Source organism: Carcharhinus amblyrhynchos, chromosome 2 (genome assembly GCF_965287045.1).
Source record: "Carcharhinus amblyrhynchos chromosome 2, sCarAmb.v2.hapA, whole genome shotgun sequence".
NCBI classification, from domain to species: Eukaryota; Metazoa; Chordata; class Chondrichthyes; order Carcharhiniformes; family Carcharhinidae; genus Carcharhinus; species Carcharhinus amblyrhynchos.
In genome coordinates this window covers 103871758-103894176 of record NC_137325.1, presented here as the reverse complement: position 1 = coordinate 103894176, position 22419 = coordinate 103871758, and the positions used below count along the sequence as shown (strand labels likewise).

General features: G+C 41.5%; 1 protein-coding gene across 5 annotated transcripts in view; it reads left to right on the top strand.

The window, feature by feature from the left end:
* The window catches only part of cdk14 (cyclin dependent kinase 14), a 524692-nt gene that overhangs the window by 120700 nt on the left and 381573 nt on the right, over window positions 1-22419 (top strand). For all 5 annotated transcript variants that reach the window (XM_080210276.1, XM_080210285.1, XM_080210303.1 and 2 more), the window contains one exon: window positions 6661-6906. In XM_080210276.1, the coding sequence (XP_080066402.1) occupies window positions 6661-6906 (246 nt within the window). The remainder of the gene's footprint in view (window positions 1-6660; window positions 6907-22419) is intronic.

Here is a 22419-nt window from a genome sequence, read left to right as displayed (position 1 = left end):
AACAATATATTTAACCAACATAGTGCAACAAACTGTATTGAATGACAGCATTTAGTAGTAATTGAATATATTCAAAGAACTCCTCTTCCTCCCCTCCCTCTACAAATATTAAAATGACCTGAACACCTCCAATGATCGGGAAGGGGCTGATTTTTTTGGTGTCTGGAAATATGACTAGTAGAGCTCAGGGTGACACAAAAACATGGAAGATAGGAGCAGGAGGAGGCCATTCGGCCCTTCGAGTCTTCTTCATTCATTCCAACCATGGCTGATCATCGAACTCGATAGCCTAATTCTGCTTTCTCCCCATTTCCTTTGATTACAGTATTAAAATATTAATATACCTGATGAGCATAATGCTTCCACTTGAAACGTGGAATTTGAAATCATCTCAAAGTACTTAATGGAAATACGCTGGAAACAAAGACTGATTGTTAATGGCCCGTTAATAAAATTGCATCCTTGGAACTTAACTACAAACATACAGCTTCGAAACAATTATGTTTGAGTTTCTAATTGTGGGTTTGGGAAGCGGGGGGTTATGGTGTAACTTTCTCTTCTTACCATAAGAGGAATGTCACCATCAGTAAGGAATCTTTACTTAATCTGCTGAAAGTTGTTTCCTGTTGAGTTAAATCACCATAACTCTGATCAATCATAAGCAAAGAGGTTTATTCTGACATTGAGAGAGTTGGCTTATGAGGACGGACTGAGTAGATTGGGGCTATACTCATTGGAATTCAGAAGAATGAGGGGAGATCTTATGGAAACATACTTCATTTATGAAGGGAATAGATAATGTAGAAGCAGAGAAGTTGTTTCCACTGGCTGGCGAAACTAGAACTAGGGGGCATAGCCTCAAAATAAGGGGAAGCAGATTTAGGACTGTGTTGAGGAGGAACCTCTTCACACAGATTGTGAATCTGTGGAATTCCCTGCCCAGCGAAGCAGTGAGGCGACCTTATTGAATGCTTTTAACGCAAGGATGGATAAATTTTTGAACAGTAAAGAAATTAAGGAATATGGTGAGTGGGTGGCTAAATGGAGCTGAGTCCACAAAAAGACCAGCCATGATCTTATTGAATGGTGGAGCAGGCTCGAGGGGCCAGATGGCCTACTCCTGCTCCTAGTTCTTATGCTCCTAATGTTCTTATTCCAAGGCTATTTTCCCATATTTTGTTATTTCATAGCATTGATTTTATCTTTCCCTCCTAGGGCTTACAAGATACTATCGATCTTTTCCTTGGGAAAACATGCTAATGTCGAGAAAGAAGTAGCATGAGCCTGAAAGATAGCAGAAAAATGCTCCACCTAGTGAAGTGGTATAGCTGTGGAAGTGGAGCAGGAGTGGTTTGATCTGGGAATACACCTCTGAGATAGCTATTCAGCAGCAGGAGGGGAATTGGAAAAACAGGGCCTGGTTCATTTGTGTTTGAGAGGGATCATAATCCTGGGAAAGAAGGGGAAGGCGAACTCTTAAGTGCATGAATGAGGAGAGGTCTGGGCAAGATAAATCTCCTGGAGGTTTCGGTTGCTGTTGTGGGTATAGTTCTTCTTCAAGTTTGTCATTTTTATTACAGTTGTAAATTTTAGGATCTATAGTGGGATTTAATTGTAAGGAACCAACTTAATCACTGAAAGGACTGTTTTATTTTGCAATGTGTTTAGCTGATTTACTGAAGGAGAAGCTTGAAACAGTTTGAATATTTTGTGCTGATTTGAACATGCACAGGATGTAAAATGTTTAATTATGTGGCAACTGGACTTGAAATTTTCTGGAATCAACTGTAACTTCCTTCACGGTTGGGTTGAGGGATTAGTATCACAAGGCCTCCAGAGGGTATGATTGCAAAAAAAGATACAGTTCATGCAGACAGAATGATACAAGAAACACTCCATCTGAATTCCCTCTGCTCTATCACGTACATTAACAAATAAAATATACTAACTTCAACCACAAGTATGCTTCAAGACAGGAATGTAATTTTGGAATTTGAATACTGCTAAATTGCTTTTCATTCGTGCAATTTATGTTCCTTTGAGCCCTGCTGTGTAATATTTTTGTGCCTATGTATAACTTACTCCCTATCCTTTTTGCCTTTTGTGTGCATACAAGGACCAACAATTTCAATCAACATAAAGGTCCTGTGTGATCCAGCCAATTGCTTCTGGGAGGGAAAACTTAACTGAGCTGAGGCACACAAGAGTTTCATTTAAGTTGGGTGCGTTAGATCCAATGGGATGTTTGAATACTTTAGCTATCTGTTGACAAAATACTGTGGTATCTGGACCCCACAGGCAATAGAATGATAAACTCTAAATCTGAGTTCCTGTCGATGATCCCAGATTTAGAAACTGGCTGCTGAAAGTTCAAACTTTGCCACACAGCTTGTTTAGCAATTCACAGTGCTTAAAGCTGAGTCAAATTATTTGGGGGACCATGCAGTATGCTGCAAATCTGTGCAGTGCTGAAAGAGATCAGTACGGGGTCTCACAGCCCAATCATAATTCAGCAGCTGCATTAAGCACAATGCTGGTAACTGTCAGATAGTTTGCAATACAATTTAAAGGCTGTTTTGACACGTGGCAAGTCACTTCTCTTATTTTGGCCAAATGTGATTTAAGTATTGAGTGTAGCTGCGAATGACAGTCCAGCTCCTGAAGACATTTTAGATTTTCTTTAAATTCTCGCTACCAATTTAAATTTGTTTCCTCCTCTTACATGTGTCTTCATAAGCCTCCTGTGAATTTCCACTGCCTGTCCTTGTATCACCATCTTCCAACACCCAACTCCACTTTGTTTTTATTACCGGTACTGATGGCATTGACAACTTAGTTCGGCAGCAGCTAATTTTACGCACTCTGTCTTATTTAAATAACATCAATCAACCTGCACCCGAAACTTAGCTGACATCATGCTCTCCTTTCCTAAAATATTCCATGGGGAAAGAAATCCTCAGTCTTGGCTGATCCATTGGGAATAAAATGTAAAACTTGTTGCCCTACTTAAGAAAAGTTTATTTATTAGTCACGAGTAAGGCTTACATTAACACTGCAATGCAGTTACTGTGAAATTCCCCTAGTCGCCACATTCCGGCCCTTTTTTTGGGTCAATACACCTAACCAGCACGTCTTTCTGACTGTGGGAGGAAACTGGAGCACCCAGAGAAAATCCCCACAGACGTGGGGAGAATGTGCATTCTTCCTATCCCACTCGGCGTGCTTCTTTTAATACCAGGCTCTATTTCATTAAAATGGTCGCTGGCTCTGTTGCATGCTGCCCTGAATCTTTCCCGTCAGTGGGGTAAGCAGAAATCAGGACACAGTTGGTGTTTCTGTGCTTGTGCACTCATAATGTTGCCAGCAGTGTTCCTAGCTTTCACCCAATTAACTCCACCCTACTTTTGCCACGACTCTGTTTTGCTCCCATTCCACTCCTGATCATGTGCCTGACCACGTTTTCCCCACATCTCCAGCTGAAAATCTAATGTGAAATTCTGCAATGTCTGGGCAGCACAGTGGTTAGCACTGCTGCTCACAGGGCCAGGGACCCTGGTTTGTTTCCTAGTTTGGGTCACTGTCTGTGCAGAGTCTGCACATTCTCCCCGTGTCTGCATGTGTTTCCTCTGGATGCTGCAGTTTCTTCCTTTTTGGTCTGAAAGATGTGCTGGGTAGGTGCATTGGCCATGCTAAATTCTCCCTCAGTGTACCCAAATAGGTGCCAGAGCATGGTGACTAGGGGATTTTCACTAACATTGCAGTGTTAATGTAAACCTACTTGTGACACTAATAAACAAACTTTTTCCCATGCACTGCCCATCAAACTATTCTTGTGAAAGAAAGATGAAAACCAGAAATCACAAAGCACAGAAAGAAGCAAGGGGGTGCAGGGGTGGGATCTCAACGGAAGAGATGAGTGAAAATAGCAACATGCTATAGGGACTCGACTCATATTTGGATGGTCCTGATCTACTTATGTTGTAATCATGTAAGATAAACTTTTGGGATAGGAGATCTGCTGCTGAACTTAAAATTAACTGCAATCAATATTGTATACTGGAGAGAGAGGTACTGTCATGGAAAATTGAGAGGGGAACATCTGGCCCTTTAGGAGTAAACAGGCAGGCCAGATGGATATCTTTTTCCTAAACAAAACAACTGGTGAGTGCTAAAAGACATGTAGTTAGACAGCTGGAATTCAGCCTGCACTGAAACCTAACTGCAGTAACGTTTGACAGGGAGGGCCACCAAAATATCCATTTCACAGTTTGGTGACGAGAGATCCAGGAACTTTTCCAGTAATCACTTCTGGAGAACGTACAGTGCTGTTTTTCATTTGATATACAGCTGAGGATGCTTAAGAACTTTCCAACGACCATCTGTACTCATATTAAGTATCGCCATCAACTGATCTTTAAGTCTATCCAGCTTGTAGGTAGTGTTTGAATGTAAAACATCGGTGCACTTGAGATCCTTAGATGGGCGTAAAAAGCACTTACTCGCATAGATGTTTCTAATCCGGCTCACTTGATGAGGTGCAAATCCAACAAACCCAATTAAAAAATCTGTGGAGGTTCATATGATTGAACTGGCAGCCATTTTTTTCATTGTTTACATTTTTAACAAGGGAGAAAATGGAAGCAGCAGGTTTGTGCTCATTGATTTTCTGTTACATTTACTTTAATTAATGTCTGCTGCTTTTTCCCTTTCAGTTTCTTTGTATATTCATCCATTCATCTCCCATTTTAAAGGGCTAATGATGCTATTTTCATATTTCAAGATCTCCATAGTCCTAAAGAATCTTGTCTTAATAGGTGCTCTTCCAGTGACCCTGAGCAATGAGGCATTTGGATGTACTTTTTGGTATGGGTGCAGTTTACTCGTGAATAAGAAGACGGAGGGTTGATGGGAAATGTTCATGCTGGAGTTCAGTTATGAGTGGTGTACTGCAAGGATCTGTTTTGGGGCCACTGCTGTTTGTCATTTTTATAAATGACCTGGATGAGGGCGTAGAAGGATGGGTTAGTGGAGTTGTGGACAGTGCAGAAGGATGTTGCAGGTTACAGAGAGATGTAGATAAGCTGCAGAGCTGGGCTGAGAGGTGGCAAATGGAGTTTAATGAAGGAAAGTGTGAAGTGATTCACTTTGGAAGGAGTAACAGGGAGGGACTTGAGACTGTTTTCGTTAGAGAGAAGGTTAAGAGGTTACTTAATGGAGGCATACAAGATGATCAGAGGATTAGATAGGGTGGACAGTGAGGACCTTTCACCTCAGATGGTGATGGCTAGTATGAGGGGACATAGCTTTAAATTGAGGGGTGATAGATATAAGACAATTGTCAGAGGTAGGTTCTTTACTCAGAGTAGTAAGGGGGTGGAGTGCCCTGCCTGCAACAGTAATGGACTTGCCAACATTAAAGGCATTTAAATGGTCATTGGATAAACATATCAATGATGTTGGAATAGAATAGTGTAGGTTAGATGGCTTTAGATTGGTATCTCAGGTCAGTGCTACACTGAGGGCCAAAGGGTCTGCACTGCGCTGTTATGTTCCATGATTTGAAATGGCTGCAGAGTGAAACATAACATTTCAGGATTAATGAGAGTCTGGTTTCAGATTTGAGCGCATGCTGTCAGCACATTTGTACTGAGAAAGGAAAAATGAGTGTTGGTGAACCCAGGTGAAGAGTCCCAGTCAAGTTCACCTGCATCTGTTTCCAGAAGTTGGTTGTGACTTTAACTGGGATGTGCTGGTACTTTTGGTGCCCCCCTCAGATTCTTTCTGTTGCTCTTTCTTTCTCTTTGCTCCCTGCTTTGTTTTCCTTTTCCTTGTGTTTCATGTCATTTATTTCCCCCCTCTTCTCGCTCCTTTCTGCCTTTTTTTTCCTTCTTCGTTCACTTGTTCTCCATTCTCTTGCTCACGCGTGTCCATTTTTCTGTTGTTTTGTCTACTTTTCTCTTGCTCTGATCAATGAAAAGCCACTTTGTGGGGAATCTACAACAACAGTTCTATGGGTGCAGGGTCAGTCTGACATGGATCGAATGACCGTTTTAATAGTAGTCTGAAAGATACTATACCAGCAAACAAATCTTGGGGAGTTGCATTAGGTAATTTAACAAGATAATCCTATCCTGTAAGATTTACATGATCTGATGCTTGGTGATTGTCAAAAGTGCGTATTGAATTGCAGAATGTTACACCACTTGCTGGATTGAGCTCCCTAACTTGTTAAATCATGCATGATTTAACATCATTCTTAAATATTAACAATTGAAACTTAAGTCCTTATTTGCTCGTTTAGGATCCCAGGCCTGCAGCCTGGTTGTTGCTTTGTGATTTGCAGGCACACTAACACACTGGTAGACTAGGCCCTTGCTCATTAACATTGTTTGGATCAGTGCTCTGGAAGAGTAATTGAACCCAGTTGCACCACAGCAGCCTATTATATCAATTATAAATATTTTATGCTGAAAGAGGCTCATGAGGACCGTTAAGATTTTAATAGGCGCATAGCTTCTTGCAAGCAGTGTTGCTAGAACCTGAGCCTGTGTTGCTCCAGAATGGAATGGCCAGTAAGTGAGCAAAAAACATTTGACATATAAAAGGTACTGTAGAACAGCAGTTCCTATCTATTAAATGAACTACTTTTTTTTCCTACAGATATGCGTCGCAAAGATGTCCACACGAAATTCCCAGGCTGTGGATTCAGTTATCAAACCGCTGGATACCATTCCAGAGGACAGAAAAGTTAGAGTGCAAAGGACACAAAGCAGTTTTGATCCATTTGATAAACCAACAAGCCAAGTGAAGAGGGTCCATTCTGAGAACAACGCGTGCATTAACTTCAAGAGCTCATCTAGTGGTAAAGAATCTCCAAAATTGAGGCGACACTCTAGTCCTAGTTCAGTAAGTTATTGATACTTTAACATTGCCACTCACTGTTAACAAGCATTTAAACTTGTATTTTTGAGTTCTTGAGACACATGCATAAATAGAGAGTGTTTTTATATAATAAAAATGGACATTTGATGGGAATCTGAGACAACATCTACAATACTGTGCACAATATTGGTCTCCTCATTTAAGGAAGGGGCTAAATGCATTAGAAGCAATTCAGAGAAAGTTTGCCAGGCTAATGCATGGAAATGGAGGGTTGTCTTATGAGAAAAGGTTGGGCAGATGAGGCTTGTATCCACTGGAGTTTATAAGAGTAAAGACGGCTTGATTGCAACATGCATGATCCTGAGGGGTTTTGATGTGGAGAGGATGCTTCCTCCTGTGGGCGAATCTGGAACTAAAGGTCATTGCCTAAAAATGAAGGTTGTCCAGTTGAGACAGATGAGGAGAAATTATTTCTTCTAAAAAAAAGTTGGGTCTTTTCTTCCACCCCACTCTGAGGAAGAGTCCTTGAATATTTTTAAGGCAGAGTTGGATAAATTCTTTGATAAGCTTGGGGCTCAAAGGTTATCTGGAGGGGACGGGGGTAGTGTGCTAGGCAGGAATTTGGGTTACAGTCAGATAGCCATGATTATTATGGAATGGTGGAGCAGGCCTGAGGGGCCAAATGGCCTACTCCTGCTACTATTTCGTATGTTTATACGCACTCAACAGAGTGTCAGCATTTGTGGAGAGAGGAAGGCAAAGTTAATGCATGAAATCTTGTTGGAGTGGTGTATCTCCAGGTGATGCAAATGGAACTTCCAGTCAGAAGCAGGACAGCTGGCCATATGCAATCGAGCAGTGGCCAGTGAATTGGCTATGCCAACCTGAGACCTGGCTAGTTGTGCACTGGAGGTGGGCAGGAGGTTGCAGGCAATGCTGTTATCTCACTGTGGTCAAGGGTGTTGTCACTATAATTTAAACAACACTCAAACAGGCACCCACTCTCTGCAAGCCAGCAGCCTCATTCTGATGGTCGGATTTTTAACTTGAATTGCTGATGCCCCCTCGTCACCTGCCACACTTCGATCCAATCCTTTTGAGACAGTTTCCAGATAAAAACAAAATACTGCGGATGCTGGAATCAAACAAAAAAAAAATGCTGGAAAATCTCAGCAGGCTTGACCGCATCTGTGGAGGGAGAATAGAGCCAATGTTTCGAGTTAGAAGGTTATTCAGAGTCAAAATGTTGCCTCAACTGTTCAACCCGCTGCCTATGAGGTGCACTGGTGTCAGGAGGGGGAATTCCAAAGGCTGGGAACAGCCAGGGTCTCCTGGATGGAAGGCACAGCATGGGCTCCAGTGTCTCCCCCTCCCTTGGGTTATTGAAGGCCCATGGGATGGAAAGGCAGCTGGAGTGAGCTCCAGCAGCCTCTGTATCAGCTCATGCAGGCACTCTCTTGGAGGCCAATATTGACCGCACTGTGATGTGCGAGTCCTCAGTGAAGGTGGTGTATGTCGGCACCACGCCTCGGCAGGCAGAGGTTGGGAGAGATTTGAGAACCATGCTGGAGGGTCAGGTGCTGGGCGGCCACATTGTGTCAGGGAGTAGATTGGTGTGGATACTCCAGGGGTGACGGATGAAACAGATGGATACTTACCCTTGTGGACCAAATTACGTCATTCATTTTGTTCTGACATGGTACGCCAGTCTTTGTCTGGCTACGGGCACTGACTGCCTGGTCACTGCATTCCAGTAGCTTTGGAGTCCCTGCTGCTGTGTTGCCTGTCTTCTCTGGGTACAGGATAGTCCGCCTCTCCTCATGGCGCCCAGCAGCCATCCTAACTCTCCCTCCGTAAAGCACGAGGCTGGACTGTGTGGTGCCACCCTCCCAGCATGACAGGCTGAGAGTGCAGTGGGAGTGTTTAACTGCATTTCCATCTTGTTAACAGTGCACAGTTGTGGCCACTTCAGGTGAGTCACATCCATAATGGCATGTTTCATATAGAGGCTCTTTAAGTGCACTAAATATGGGAGGATTGTGGTGTAGTGTGTGCCAGTAAGACTGATAATACTTTACTTTTCACTGTGTACCAATATAGGTGACAATAAGTCAAATCCCATTTCCTCGCCATTGTGACACTTTGGGAGAATTCTGCCATTGAATGCAAAAGCAAAGAAGTAATGACAAACCTTTATAAAACACTAGTTAGATCTCAACTGTAGCATTGTGTCCAATTCTCATTTTTCAGAAGGATATGAAGGTTTTGGAGATGTAGTGGAAAAGATTTATGAAAATAGTCCTGGGATGAAGGATTTCACTGTGAATGAAGTGGAGGAGCTGGAGCTGCTTTCTTCAGAGATTGAGAGAAGATTTGCTTTTCCTAATCACTAAGATTCTAAACAGAGTAGATGGGGAAAAACTGCTCCCGTTGCTGAAGTCTTGAGAACCTGATGGCACATTTAAAGAGATTGTCAAAAGAACTGAAGGCAATATGAAACAAGTGATTACAAATCGACTGCACCGAGGGGGTGTTGGGAGCAGATTTAATCATGATTTGCACGTGCCTGAAGAGAGAATTTGCAGTTGTACAGGGAAAGGGCCCAGGAGTGAGACATACCTAAATTGCTCCTCCAAAGAGCTGGCCCAGCCTCAATGGGCTGAATGGCCTCCTTCATTGCTATGACCCTTCTCTGATTCCATGAATTTACAAGTAAAAGGATTTAGTTTAGAAGAATTTATTTTGCCTTGGCGGGAACTTTGTCTGGATTAACCAGTACCATAACTGTGGCACTGGCATGCCCTGGTGTTCTGCCATATGGATCAGCTTATGGTATTAGAATTTCTGAATCCAACTTCTATCTTCCCCTCCTTGCTGCTGTATCGTCTGGGGCAGAGCCTTCAGCTGCCTCCGCTGTGCTTCCTGGTATTTTTGCACTAAACCCCTGCACCCTGCTGCCTTTCTGACCTTTTATCCTCAACCTCGTTTGTAGCTTTGCTCTCTGTCCTCCTTCCTAATGCTCCTATTATTGCTTGACATCCGCGCTCATGCGAAGCTTGTTGAAATATTTTATAACTTTAATAAAAATGCAAGTAGCTATTTGGCTGGCTGCTGAATTGTGTAGCTCAATGGGATCAACAGTAAACAGAATAGAATAATTACAGTGGTGTTCCTCACAGAAGCACTGATGAGTGGCTTTGTGGAGCACAGAGATGTGAGTTTGAAGCCACTTTTATGTTCCCAGCATGAGCTGTGCCCTGAGCTGTCAATATTCTTATTTGGAAAATTTTAGATGTATAACATTCCGCCAAGAACGTGACTCATTCCTATCTACAGTTTGCCTCCTGTTTTGTTATTACTGCCTCTACTGCTGCTAGCTATTGATTGCTGGACTTGAACTGCACTAGTAGAAGTAGTTCCTCTTATTAAGATTGATGTGTGCATGTACATACCACTTTTTTTTAGGAACATAGTAGCAGAAGAAGGAGGCCATTTGGCCTTTGAGCTCTGCTACTATTTGGTAAGATTTATGGTGGATCGGATTTTGGCCTCTAGTTTCCTGTCAACTCCTTATACCCCGTCAGTCCAAAATGTATCTAACTCAGCTTTGAATAAATTCAATGACTCAGCCTCCACTGCTTTCAGGGAAACTGAATTCCACAGAGTCATTAGTTTAGCTTGCTTGTTAGTGTCTCAAGTAGGCTTACATTAACACTGCAGTGAAGTTACTGTGAAAATCCCCCAGTCGCCACTCTCCCGCTCCTGTTTGGGTACACTAAGGGAGAATTTAGCATGGCCAATGCACCTAACCAGCATGTCTTTTGGATTGTGGGAGGAAATCGGAGCATCTGGAGGAAACCCACATCGGGAGAACATGCAGACTTGGCACAGACAGTGACCCAAGCTGGAAATCCAACCTGGCTCGCAGGCACTGTGAGGCAGCAGTGTTAACCACTGTGCCACTATGCTGCCCTAGGGTTAATTACCCTTGGAGAGAAGAACAAATCTGAGATCTGTCATAAAAGGAAAACCTGTTGTATTTAAAATGTATTCCCTAGTCCTAGTTTCAAGGAAACCTGTCAGGAAAATACAAGAAATTGTAATATTTTTCTGTTCATTTTATTATTGTCATTTTAAAATGGTTGAGATATGTGTGTGGTAATTAAAACAAGGCACAGAGTGACTGTGAATCTAAACTGTGGATATGAGAAGATAATGAGCCTATCAATACTTCAAACAGATATTTGCATAACATAATTTTGTAAAGATGATCACAGGACAGGAATAAATTTGAATGGGTTGTTGTGATTCGAAGGAAGACGTGTACAAGGTGTACAAGAAAGATATCATAGGGAAAGTATGGGTAAAGAGTTTTTTTAAATTCTAAAAGCTGAAGTAAGGAGAAGAAGTTGATCAATTCTGGGAGAGATCAGTTCTTAAGAGACAGTGGAGAGATAAAAGGGAAATAACATATTTAAGGAGATACTGAAACCTTTGAAGGGAGGTGTTTTAGGTCTCAACTCACAGCAGCAGTGTGAACGAAGCCAGATCTGAAAAACCAACTGCTGTTAACCTCCGAGGACAACCCAAAGCAGAATTAAGGGTACCATGTGGTAAATGTTGCTCTCCTTTTCTTGATCTTAAAATCTACAAGCTGTTGCTGAACAGTTGGGAAAGGTTAACTCTGAAGATTGTTAAATTAACATTGTTTGGACCTGTTTTAAAGTATTGATGCCATGTGGAATCATTATTTTATTTAAATGCAATTTTATTTTATTCCTACTTAATAAGCACTTACTATAAAATCAAGCAGTTGGGCATATCACTTTTGGATTTCAAAACATTGCCTCATACTATACAAATTGCAAACACAAATCTGAGGAAAGTTGTTTCAGGTTTCCCTTCTGGGATTTGAACAGCTCAGTATTTACCATTAGCTGTTCCTTAACAGTACTTTCCCTCACAAAAGGAAAACATTCGCCCTATCATGTCTCCTTAGGATTTTGTTTCCATAAGATCACTGCTTATACTTCTAAACTCTAATGTTTATAGCCCAATTTGTTAAAACTTTCTTCATTTGATAAGTCCTCCATCCCAGGAATGAGTCACACGAACCTTCTCTGAACTGAAACTTTGTCCTTTTTCAAATAAGGGGACCAAAACTGCACAGGTTATTATTGTTTCACCAACACCTTGTACAGCTACAGTAAAATATCTGTTCTTTTATAGTGTATCCTTCTTGCAATAAACACCAACACTCCATTTGCCTCCCTAATCACTTGCTGAATCTGCATACTAACTCCGTGATTCATGTACCAGAACATCCACAAACCACTGAACTACCAAGCTCTGCAATCTCTCTCCACTTAAAAATAATGTATTGCTTTTCTGTTCTTGCTGCCAAGTGAGCGTGTTCACATTTTCCCACATTATACACCATCTGCCAAAGCTTTTCCCACTCACTTAACTATTCATATCCCTTTAAAGACTTTTCATTTTCTCTTGACAATCCAGTTTCTTACCTGTCTTGGTGTTATTGACACATTTAGCTACCATACACTTGATCCCTTCATATTAGCCATAGATATGGATTGTTAATCACCTGAGGCTGTAGCAAAGATTCCTTTGGCGCACCACTGGTTACAACCTGACAACCTAAAAAAAAAAGACCCGTTTATTCCTCCTGTTTCTTGTTGGCTGACTTTTTAAAATCCATGCTGACATGTTATTCCCTACACCATGAGCTGCTATTTTGTGTAACCTTTGGTACACCTTATGGAAATTCAAGGGTACCACAACTACAGGTTCCACTTGTTATTTCTTCAAAGAACGCTAATAGATTATTTAAACATGAGTTCACTTTCGCAAAACCATGTTGATTCTCCCTAATCCTATCATGGTTTTCTCAGCTTCCTGCTGTAACCTCCTTAATTATGGAGTCTTGCAATTTCTCTAATTGGCCTATAGTTTCCTGCTTTCTGTCTCCCTCTTTCCTGAATAAAGTGTTATGTTTACTGTTTCCCAATCTGCTGGCACCCTTCCAGAATCGAAGGAATTTTGGAAGATTATAATCTATGCCTCTTAATTTCTCTGTGGAGGCCTGAGGATGCAAGCTGTCAGGTCCTGGTGTCTTGTTAGCCTTGAGGTCAAATAGCTCACCCTATGCCTTTCCTGAGTGGTGGTGATTGTTTTAAATTCTTTCCCTCCTGTCTTTTGATGCATTCAATCAATGGTCTTGTGTGAAATTTTGAGAATGCAAAGTAATGTTTATTTTACTGCCCTCCATAAAAATGGCAAATCTCATTGTAAGGAGCTTCAAAACTACATAAACGTTTCTTAACATTTCCAAATTGCTTAATTCTTAACAAAGTGCACAACTTGAGAAAAGCCTACAATGGTATAGGGGTAAATGAAAGCAATTTAAATGGACACACAAATGTGCTTCAAGATGAAGAGGACTATGAATTCTCTTGTCATAGGGTCTGTTTGCTTCTCTAGGAAAATTGGAGCTAATGCATCTTGGTGCATTAAATGCAGGACCCTTTGTAGAGTGTGATTTAATTTCTTGCTGCGGTTATACAGGGTCTTCAGTATTATGTGCAATTTTGGTTTCCTAATCTGAGGGAGGACATTCTTGCTACTGAAGGAGTCCAGCAAAGGTTTGCCAGACTGATTCCTGGAGTGGCAGGACTGACATATGAAAGACTGAATCACTCATTGGAGTTTAGAAGAATGAGAGGGGATCTCATAGAAACATATAAAATCCAGAGAGGACTAGGTGTGGGAACAATGTTCCTGATGATTGGGAAGTGCTGAACGAGGGGTCACAGCCTAAAAATAAGGGATAAGTCATTTAAGGCTGAGATGTGGAAGAATTTCTTCACTCAGACTTCTGAACCTTTGGAAATCTCTGCCATAGAAACCTGTTGGAGCCAGTTTATGTTTGAGGGAGCTAGAAATGACCCTTGTGGCTGAAGGGTTCAGAGGGTATGGAGAGAAAGCAAGAGTGGTACACTGAGAGTGCATGGTCAGCCTTGATCATATTGAATGGTGGTGCAGGCTCGAAGGGCTGAATGACCTACTTCTGTACTGATTTTCTATGTTCCTAATTTCCAAAGCACAAGTTAAGACATCATGTAAATAGTGCCTTTTCTGTGCTCTGTGCTGCATGAAGCCAGTAGCCTACTCTGAGCATATGATGGCTGTCTGCGTGAGACGAGCTGAGAGATCACTCAGTGTCGTACTGAACAGCCTTCATGCTACTGATGGGTGGAAGTGTTGTGTGAAGTGAGCAGAATTCATGTTAAATTTTCACCAGAGCTTCTGTCTAGCTGACCAGGCAACAGATCATGTCCGTGAGAAAGAACTTATGAGATATATATCCTTCATTGCAGCAGATGCTGTTTGGTATATTTTTATTTTTGATTGGGGCATTTTTCATAGCATTCCTTTTTTTTTTGTCCTGTAATATCATTCAGTTAGTGGCCAGATCCATAAGGTATTGGAAGTGACTGGTGCATATCTTTAAACTATTTAATGGCCTCATGCCTGGCCTCACAAAGGCAGCAGCAGGTCCATGCCCAAGGCATCACTAACCCTCTTAACTTCCCTCCTGGGAAATGTCATAGTCTTCATGACTTGCATTGTAGGTAGATTTTAATTTCATGGGTAGAGTGGTAATCTGGCATGGAAGATCAGCTGTCTGGTGCAGAACCTTGCATCCCTTTGAAGTTGGTGGAATAAAAATCAGGTAGATTTTAAAATGGACAAGAGATCTGTTGTGCCAGGTTACCAGCAAGCCCATAATCAATCTTGAGCTGAGTGAAATTAGAGTTAATCCTGCCTCCATCCATGCTCTGAAGCACTCACCGTGTCTCGACATGGGACTACAGCGCCTGCATAATATAGCCAAAGCTACACTTGCCAGCTGAAAAGCAAGGAAGTGTTATTTAGTGGTACATTGGCAACACCTTTCCTTCCCCCTGCCCCCACCATCTCTGTTCTGTTTGTGACAGATGGCTTGCATGTGTCAGAACGAGCTGACTACATGTGATGGAGCTTTCAGCAACAATTAGAGCTCTGAAGTTGGGAGGTGCAAAATCTACAGATTTTTTTTACTCCGGATATATAATGAAAAAAAATGAAGGACGGAGTTATTTGTATTCAAAGTATCATGATATCAAGATGCAAAAAAGACAAACATTTAAAAATCTGTTGATTTACAAGTAATGTTCATGGAAATGGAATGGATTTCAAATTCCTAATAATGCTAGCCCTGAAATTACCCTCAGCCGGTGGTGTACGAGCCCTAACGTGTGTTTGTACACATTTCCTCTTCAACATTTCAACATTTTAATGAAAATGACCACTTATTTGAGATAAATAAGTTCACATCTCTGCCAAGATAGAGGAGGGTGGTTAAGACAGGTGTGTTGACTGAACACCAAAAGTCACCACAACTGGATTTTAAATTTTCTATTTAATTTTATTGGAGTTTCGCATTCTGGACAGATGCACCATGCTCCCATTGTACACAATATTCAATAGGTGATCAGATATGTTGTACAATACAATACAAAAATACAATGGAGAGTATTTTAAGTTTTGCATTTAGTGTGTGCTGATCTTTCCCTAATGGAGTGTGGAATTTTCATTTCCTATGTTATATGCTTTTGACATCTGCAATTGCTGAATAATTGGCAGGTCTTTGGCTGTCGGACCTGTGGATGTTATGTCTATCACAATATGTAATTGAGACAGTACAAAGCCATTTTATTTGAGATCCGTAACAGCTGGTAGAGAGGATATTCCATCCCCTTGAAGGAGTGGAGTTGAAACCCCAGGATCCAGATGTGGAACAAGCAAGTTTGAACTCTTATTAGTCTTCCAGCATCTAATTAAGCCCCTTCGCACCCTGTAAAAGAAAGTATGACCTGCAGATGGTGGCTTAATATCAGTAGCAAAATTAAGCATCTAAAGCAGGGCACTGAGCAATAATTGCCGTACATTTTGTTCTCTTGCAAGTGTGTTAGGTACTGTAAATATTGTTAACAATCTGAAATAGAATAACTTTCCAGAATGAAATGAAGAGCCCATGTGGAGAATTAAGTAAAAATTGCTGAAACAGATCTTAGCATTTTTTGTGCAAGATTCAAGACAGGTTTTTAAATTGTGTTTCCTGCTCTTCTTCATTCATATGTTTTTTTTTTCCCTAAAGGCATTGCCTTGTTTAGGGACATCACTCAATGAGGGCCCCTAATCCTCTGGTAATACACCACAATAACAGTAATTTGTAGGTGAACGTAAACAGATTGTATTAATAATTGGCCGGTAAAGCAAGGGGATGGTGGTGTAGATATCACAGTTAAACTCGATTCCATTCTCATCTTCTTGCATGTGAACTTTGTTATTAGATATCCATTATCCGCGGAAACACTAGCTTTCACTTTTTAACCTGTGCCTTGCCAGAGCACTGTTACTGTGCTGCACTGTTGCCCTGGTTGGGATCCACTAATTCAGTGTGGATTACAGATTAAATTTAGGACCTTCTTGTTTAGGTCAACGGTGGGCAACCTGTGGCCCAGGGGTCTACTGATTTCTAATTGTGGCTTACGAGACATTGTATTCACTGTTGCCCATGAGTAGGGGTTGCCACAATCTGCTGATTTCCGTCTGCATGGCTGAAGTGATAGGCGCGTAAAGTAAGGACACAGGAAGTGAGGTGCGTCCTGACTGCACACAATGTTGACTGAGAGCTGTGCGCTCCCTCTGCCTCCAATGTGTAAATATTTCTTTTACTTTTTACCATTTGAAGTCGATAGTTCTATTAATATATAAATGATTAAGCATTTTCTGTAACTCTAAATATATTTATTACATGTCAAATATTTCAATCTTATTCAAGGGTCATGTTAATGAACAAGCCTGATTTCAACCTCGATGCCCTCTGAGGTGAAGGAGAGCCATTCATGCGGCCCACTCGCTAGCCTAGCCTAGCTTGCCCATCACTGGTCTCGATGAGTTGAGTTCAAACGGGGAAGATACATTTGCAGATGGAGTCTTGTATCTGAACAGCTGTTTACTATTTTTATTGGAAATTTAGGCATGATAGATTTTCTTAAATTTTTAATTTTTACCCAACTACTCATGCTAAGGAGTACTGACACATCTAAGAATTTAGAGTTTAGAATGTTATGGTATGAAGTTCTTTGTCATGGTCAGAATTTTTTCTTGCTTTCTGAAATAAAATGTGTATTTCATTTCGCTCGAAGTGGTTATCCCAATTTAAATAATTCAAGCAGCAAGCTATTTTTGAGTTTTAAAAATGAATTAAAATAAATAAAGAAGGCTATTTACACACTTGTCCCCAGACATTTTAAGAAGCACTTGCCCAGACTATCATGCGCGCAAAACTGAAATATAGGTGAATTACCAAGTATGTTTGCCTCGATCTTCCTTTGTGCCAGGCCTCCAGTTTCTTAGATAAGTTGGCGCTTTTAGTTGCGGTGAAGAGAAGTTTTCTCATTGGGCATTAAGGTTTTCTGTTGAATTTCCACGAGGTTAGATCTTATGTGAACTTGAGGTTGGAACAGCTTGCAGAGAGGACCTCTCCTGTTTTCAAGATGTTTTTATTTATTGCCTTATCCACTGATTTGACTGCATCTGGTTTGATGGCTTCCTGACGGTTGTGTCCCTGCAGAACTTATTCACTGCTGTTTTAAAAGGAGGCAACAAAAATGGCTCTGACCTGTTACAAGTCCCAGGTTCTTTATCAGATGTGGGTGTGGATTTATAAACATCCCGTTTTTGTCAATAAACACCTTTAAAGTATATGCAGTCTGTGTTCAATAGTGATTGCTATAACATAATGGAAGATGGATGGAGACCCCTTAATATTCATCTAATACACTGAGGTTTTCACTGAGGTCTTGTGTCCTGATTGTGGACAAGTCCCCAGGACCGGATGGAATGCATCCGAGGGTTCTGAAAGAAATGGCGGAGGTGATAGTGGATGCCTTGGTGGTTATTTTCCAGACGTCGCTGGATTCCGGGGAAGTGCCGGAAGATTGGAAAACGGCTAATGTTACGCCGTTGTTTAAGAAGGGTGCCAGGCAAAAGGCGGGGAATTATAGGCCGGTTAGTTTAACGTCTGTGGTAGGTAAAATGTTAGAATCCGTCATTAAGGAGGAAATTGCGAGGCATCTTGAAGGGAATTGCTTGATAGGGCGGACGCAACACGGTTTCATGAAAGGGAAGTCGTGTCTGACAAATTTACTGGAGTTCTATGAGGATGTGTCTAGGGCAGTGGATAGAGGAGAGCCGGTGGATGTGGTCTTTCTGGATTTTCAGAAGGCGTTTGACAAGGTACCTCACAAGAGGTTATTGCAGAAGGTCAGGGGACATGGAGTTGGGGGTAGGGTGTTAGCGTGGATAGAGGATTGGTTGTCAAATAGGAGGCAGAGAGTGGGGGTCAATGGGTGCTATTCAGATTGGCGGTTGGTGACTAGTGGGGTGCCCCAGGGGTCGGTGCTGGGGCCTCAGCTATTTACCATTTATATAGATGATCTGGAGGAGGGAACCGAGTGCAGGGTGTCGAAATTTGCTGATGACACCAAGATTGGGGGAAAGGCAAATTGTGCGGAGGGTGTGGAGAGTCTGCAGAAGGATCTAGATAGGCTGGGCGAATGGGCCAGGAACTGGCAAATGGAATTTAATGTTGGCAAGTGTGAGGTGGTCCACTTTGGTAGGAAGAATGGTAGGAAGGACTATTACTTACGTGGCGAAAAACTGCAGCAGGCGACGGTGCAAAGGGACCTCGGGGTCCTTGTGCATGAGTCGCAAAAACCCAGCTTGCAGGTGCAGCAGGTGGTCAGGAAGGCAAATGGGATGCTGGCCTTCATAGCGAGGGGGATTGAATATAAAAGTAGGGAGGTCTTGCTGCAGCTGTATAGGGCATTGGTGAGGCCGCAGCTGGAGTACTGTGTGCAGTTTTGGGCGCCGCACCTGCGCAAGGATATTTTGGCCCTGGAGGGAGTGCAGAGGAGGTTTACTAGGCTGATACCGGAGTTGAGGGGATTGAGCTATGAGGAGAGGCTGAATAAACTAGGCTTGTACTCGTTAGAGTTTAGAAGAATGAGGGGAGATCTCATTGAGACGTATAAGATGATGAATGGGATGGATAGGATAGAGGTGGAGAGACTCTTCCCGCTCAAAAAAGACAGTAGGACTAGGGGGCACAGCCTCAAGATAAAGGGGAGGCGGTTTAGAACGGAGTTGAGGAGGAACTTCTTCACTCAAAGGGTGGTGAATCTCTGGAATTCTCTGCCCGTTGAAGTGGTGGAGGCTGCCTCGCTAAATATTTTTAAGAAGCGGGTTGATGGGTTCTTGATAAGAGAGGGGATTAAGGGTTATGGGGAGAGGGCGGGAAAGTGGAACTGAGCCACAACAGATCAGCCATGATCTTATTGAATGGCGGGGCAGGCTCGAAGGGCTAGATGGCCTACTCCTGCTCCTATTTCTTATGTTCTTATGTTCTTATGTCCATGCCAACCCTGAAAGATGAGCTGACTGGAATTAGCATTCTTCAAGGGATGTATGAACATCTTGGGTGGCTGTGAATGTTGATATATAATTAGGTATTTGTTTGTGTCTTAAGACTATCTGGCCCAAAGTCACATGATTGGTAGTAACCATTTTAATACTGACAGTTTTGAACAGAAACAATATATTGTCTGGAAGTTCATAATATACTGGAACATGACAGCTCAGTCAGTCACACTGGTGCTACACAAGATCTCTGTCTTAAGGTGGAGGGAAATTGGCCTCTGATTCAGCACCATGTTTCTATCCATTGACTTTTGCTGTAAGTCTGTTTCTGTGATGAGTTGAGAACAGAACTGATTCCTTTAGTGTATGTGCTGTAGTTGAATAGCTCGCTGACATTCTTGGTCACCTATCAGTTATGTCCTTGCATCAGAATGCAACTGCCGAGTGAGTGGAAAATGCATTGGCAGATGGCCTGCTGTGTAAAGTCTGAAACCTAATGTCTTAATGAGAAAAAAAATTGGGAAAATTTGAATTCTTGCATTCAGTTGAATTGTAATTGGTGAGTTTTAAATAACAGTTAAGTAAGCGTGCATTGCTCATCCGTGCGAGGGGAGACCTGAACAATTGATGCTGTATAGTATGGTATTGAGGTCAACAGGAGTTGGTTATACATGAGAATTTCAGTAATAAATTACAGGAACAAGTTAAATGGTGTCAGGTGAAGTTGCTCAGCAATAATCTAGTTGTATTTTTAGTAAGAATATCATGAGCAGTTGAAAATTGCATCATTTGAGATGCACAACCCTGACAGAATAACGTTAAGCTCAACGCAATGTGAAAAGCCGAATTACTTTTAAATTAGATTAAACTTTATTTGCTAGCCTTCTGTTTGAATAAATGATATTTAAGTTTGGCACTTGCTTTTGAGATCTGTTGCTTTGTGATTTGATATCAGTCTAGAAGATTTGTATTAACTTTAAGCACTGAAGACTTGTAAAGAGATAAGTGCAAAACTATTTAATCATGTGATGGTGGAATACTGACTCATGATAATGAAAAATGCATGAGATCCTGAACCATAGTGTTTTCAAAGGAACAATCAGGTCATCGCAAGTTGTAATTTTCCATTAAGATTCACTTGTACTGAATCAAGCTGTGATTCATACAAATTAGAATGAAATGGATGGGTGTTCAAATGTATAAGCTACTTTGATCTGAAAATGTTATCAGAAGGATAATTGTATCTGTCTGTAATATCTATCTGTCTGACAGCATGTTTAAAAAGAAACCTTCAATGTTGGCATTAACAGTTCCAGGTGCTGACAACACTAGCTCTGTATTAAAAGTGGAAAACCTCATAAAACTATGGCGAATACACTTCTGCTATTTGTTGCCTTTTTTTCTTGTAAAAAGTCAGTCTGTGGATGCAATGCAATTTAAAACGTGATGGAATAAGAGTGTTGAGTGTTTTGCATTGGACTCTAGAAACCAGACCACAGTAATGCTTGGCAGATTTGTCTAGCCAATTACCTGGTTTATCCCTTCACCTTGTGTTCTAAAAGAAGACTTTGTGCCAAAAGCCTAGAGGATGCATTTTCTAACAAAGTTTAAAAGATTGTGTTTGGAACCTTTGCTACTATTTTTCTCTCCTCCCACCCCCGCCCCCTTCAAAAAGGCATGCCACAAGTTCCACCAACTCCTCCAGAGCAATTTACTTTCTATCCTTTCTCATTGCTTCAGTACCTTGTGAACCATTTCAGTCCATCACGGTTAGTTGTTTTAATAAAAGCTGTTTCTTTCTCCTCCACTAGGAGATTTCCTCCTTTGGCTTTAATTGTCCTGATATTTTATCTGCTGCCTACTGTTATATCTTCCTTTCAACCTACCTTAGCTAAATTGGTCATTTTTTGCTTTCTAACTACATTTTCTACTCTATTTAATTTTGTTTCTGTAATAACTCCACAGAGGTGAAAGTCCCTTCACCAAATTACTTTATTTACACTGTACACAGCCAGCTGTCCAGTTGCACCCTTCTGAAATGCAGGCTTCCTTAAATAGGGAGCATGAGGCTCCCTGATTTAACCAGCAATTAAGACTCATCAGGTACTTCGTTTTGGGTACCAACTTAATTAACTAACTCAAATTAACTTGAGGACAAGCTGAAAAGAGACAACTCCCCAAAATGAGGGGGAAGAGTCTGAACCAAAAATCAAATCACAAAGTAAACTTAAAACATTAAATCAAAAGGTGATTATTGGGGGTCGATAATACACCTCAGCCCCTGTGGTGCCCAGCGGGAGACTCATCAGGTAGTTCATATTCTAGCAAGCCAATCTCATTAGCTTGGCTGAAGTCATCACAGTTTTTATCATTAGCCCACATATTGAGTGATTAGGGTTTCAGTTGCATTTCTGTAACTCCAATAAGCAGTTCTAGTTTTTGTTGCACCCCCTTTTTCAGCCTGCTACAATTTGTTTGTTTGTTTCTGGTCATGGATCCTTTAGTCTTTGTGCTACCATTCACACTTTTTTTTATATTGAATCCAGTTCGTGTTTTAATTGTACATGGCTTTACCCTGCTAAGAGTAATATGGTTAGCATTGCTGCTTCACAGTGCCAGGGACCAGGTTCAATTCTTGGCTTGGGTCACTGTCTATGTGGAGTTTGCACGCTCTCCCTGTGGGTTTCTTCCGGGTGCTCCAGTTTTCTCCCACATTCTGGAAGATGTGCTGGTTAGGTGCATTGACTTGAACAGATGCCGGACTGTGGCGACTAGGGGAATTTCACAGTAACTTCTTTGCTTTTGACTGATAAACTTTACTAAGAGGAGCATGTGAGACCTGCTGTCCTCTATTTCACATCTCACAGCAAACAGATACACACATGCCTCTGTGTGACCAATGTGTTGTTTTCCTCCGCATTGTGATAGTCGCCAGACTGTATGCCAATGTATTAGAACCCCTGAGTGTAACAATAGTAAAAAGTCTGACAA